This window comes from Anarrhichthys ocellatus, unplaced genomic scaffold, assembly GCF_004355925.1.
Source record: "Anarrhichthys ocellatus isolate YVR2014 unplaced genomic scaffold, GSC_Weel_1.0 scaffold7210, whole genome shotgun sequence".
NCBI classification, from domain to species: domain Eukaryota; kingdom Metazoa; phylum Chordata; class Actinopteri; order Perciformes; family Anarhichadidae; genus Anarrhichthys; species Anarrhichthys ocellatus.
This window is the reverse complement of record NW_022287184.1, coordinates 1-2407: the sequence shown is the minus strand read 5'-3', so window position 1 is coordinate 2407 and position 2407 is coordinate 1. Positions and strand designations below refer to the sequence as shown.

The window sequence follows — 2407 nt, the reverse complement described above, 5'->3', positions numbered from 1 at the left end:
TTGAGCGTACGCTAGGTTACATTTAACGTACGCTAGGCTACATAGAATGTACGGTAGGCTACATAGAATGTACGCTATAGGCTATGGTGAATGTACACTAGGCTAAATAGAACGTACGCTAAGCTACATTGAATGTATGCTCGGCTACATAGAACGTATGCTAGACTACATTGAACATACGCTAGGCTACATAGAACGTAGGCTAGGCTACATAGAACGTAGGCTAGGCTACATAGAAGGTACGCTAGGCTACATTGAATGTACGCTAGGCTACATTGAACGTACGCTAAGCTACATTGAACGTACGCTAGGATACATTGAACATACGGTAGGCTACATAGAACGTAGGCTAGGCTACATTGAAGGTACGCTAGGCTACACTGAACATACGGTAGACTACATAGAAAGTATGCTAGCATTTCATATTATATTCCATGTTATAAGTAGGCTAGAATTATCAGAACATTCAGGCCCCTCATGTTGCCCAGATGTGTAGGCTACTCTATATCAAATGTTAAAGAAAAGACTACGCAAGAAAATCTGCAAATTTATTTGGCGACCCAAAATAAATCTCCTGCGACCCACCTATGGGTCCCGACACACGCTGTGAGAATATAACTGTAAGAGTGTTCTTATTTTTAGGACTAAAGCTGGAGAGCCAAGAGAACAAGCAAGTAAGGTCTAAACAGGTATGCGACGTGAAATGCAACTCAAGTGAGGAAGGAAGTTGCCGTGTTTGGCGTTTTTTGTTTCGACTCACAGCTCGGTGACGTTGCGGGGGAGTCCTCTGGGCAGAGCCTGCAGGTGTTTGTTGCTGCAGCGGACCACTGTGTCCATACAGGTGCACTGGGCGGGACACTGCGGCCCCGGGGCACAGCTGCTGTCCTCCAGGACAGAACCTGAACAGACGGGAGGAGCGGAGGCTCGGATTACTTCACTTACATTGAGGTGACACTGTATTGCTGCTGTCATGTTAAAAAGACGACTCCCTGTTCAAAATACTCTGGTCCACAAACTAACATTTGAACTTTAATATGAAATTGAACATAACATTTGACATTTTCCTCTCATTTCCCACGTGTGCATTTTCTTTTTCTTCTCTGTCTACCTGCTCCTGTGCAGATTAATGTTGCAGTGATTAATCCGTCAGTAGTATTCATGTGTATTAGAGTGCGTGTGCGTATCGCACCGTCCTCGCAGCGGAAGTCGGGGACAGCCACGTCCTGCAGCGGGATCTCTAGGAGGAAGGCGGGGCCCTGGCAGCGAGGATTCCCCGTCACGATCCGCCGGCTCCGAAGCCACGCCCCGAACCAGGACAGGCGGCAGTCGCAGTTAAACGGGTTGGCCAGGAGATTCCTTGATGGGACAGAGGCGAGATGTAGAGTGGGACACAAAGACGCGATGTGTGTGTGTGTGTGTGTGTGTGTGTGTGTGTGTCTGTGTGTGTGTGTGTGTGTGTGTGTGTCTGTGTGTCTGTGTGTGTGTGCCACTAACAGCGTGGACAGGTTGGGCAGGGTGTCGAAGGCTCCGGGCAGGATGGTGCTCAGCTGGTTGTCATAGAGGGAGAGCAGCCTGACGTTGCTCAGACCCGTGAAGCTGCCGTTATGGATGCAGCTGATCTTGTTGTTCCTCAGCATCCTGCACACACACACACACACACACACATACACACACACAAGGATATTGAATTTAAAATGGTTTTGGCACTCACAACTTCACTATAGCACAGCTGGTTGGTCCTCTGTGGCTCAGAGTGAAATAAAGGTTTGAACTATACTGCAGGAGTATGAAGGGGACTCACAGCATGCGTAGCCCCTCCATGCCTTTAAACATGCCCCCTCTCACAGACTCCAGGTGGTTGGCTGTCAGGTGAAGCTCCATCGCAGACGAGGCGCCTTCAAAGGCCCCGTCCTCGATCTCTGAGATCTTGTTGTTGCTCAAGTTACTGGAAGGAAGGAAGACAAAACGTTTTCACACAGTCACTTAGAGACAAGAAAGAATGTCAACCTGGTTACTTGGCAGCACTAAACATTTTGGGAGATTTGTTTTCTAGTGTTGAAATTAATCAAATAAATAGTTTACTTATAGAGTAGTTTGGTCTGAACCGCTTAAAAGGGATTAAAGAGACAGTTCTGATGTTATGAAGTGTGTGTGTATAAGGTTCTCCTCCACAGTCAGGGTTCTACAGTAGATGAGTTTATAGAGAACCATCACAGGAGCAAAGTAATGTTCTGCTGAGGATGTATTTTAGACTCCTAAAATAATCTACACCAGTTTAAGTGAACGTTATATTTAGAATAGTTTCACAGCTTTGCTTGCTGTCAGACACCTTACTGACGGGGATCTGAAGCTGTTTTCTATTCTCTCTTTAAAGCCACAAGACTCCATTGATGAAAACAGTCCTTTG

At 46.6% G+C, this 2407-nt stretch overlaps 1 protein-coding gene across 1 annotated transcript; it reads right to left on the bottom strand.

Annotated features, from left to right (window-relative positions):
* Window positions 1–639: 639 nt before the first annotated feature.
* On the bottom strand, window positions 640–1987 carry LOC116380435 (slit homolog 1 protein-like). The gene is made up of 4 exons (XM_031842356.1): window positions 1802–1987; window positions 1495–1638; window positions 1190–1356; window positions 640–899 (listed from the first exon to the last, which is right to left on the bottom strand). The coding sequence occupies exons 1-4, from the start codon at window positions 1879–1881 to the stop codon at window positions 757–759; spliced, it is 534 nt and encodes a 177-aa protein (XP_031698216.1). The 5' UTR covers window positions 1882–1987; the 3' UTR covers window positions 640–756.
* Between the last annotated feature and the right edge of the window lie 420 nt (window positions 1988–2407).

Coding starts and splice junctions, on each gene's coding strand:
- LOC116380435 (XM_031842356.1), bottom strand. CDS start 1,881: ATGGAGCTTCACCTGACAGCCAACCACCTGGAGTCTGTGAGAGGGGGC. Junction 1,639..1,801: donor ATGGAGGGGCTACGCATGCT/GTGAGTCCCCTT, acceptor GTGTGTGTGCAG/GATGCTGAGGAACAACAAGA. Junction 900..1,189: donor CGACTTCCGCTGCGAGGACG/GTGCGATACGCA, acceptor CCGTCTGTTCAG/GTTCTGTCCTGGAGGACAGC.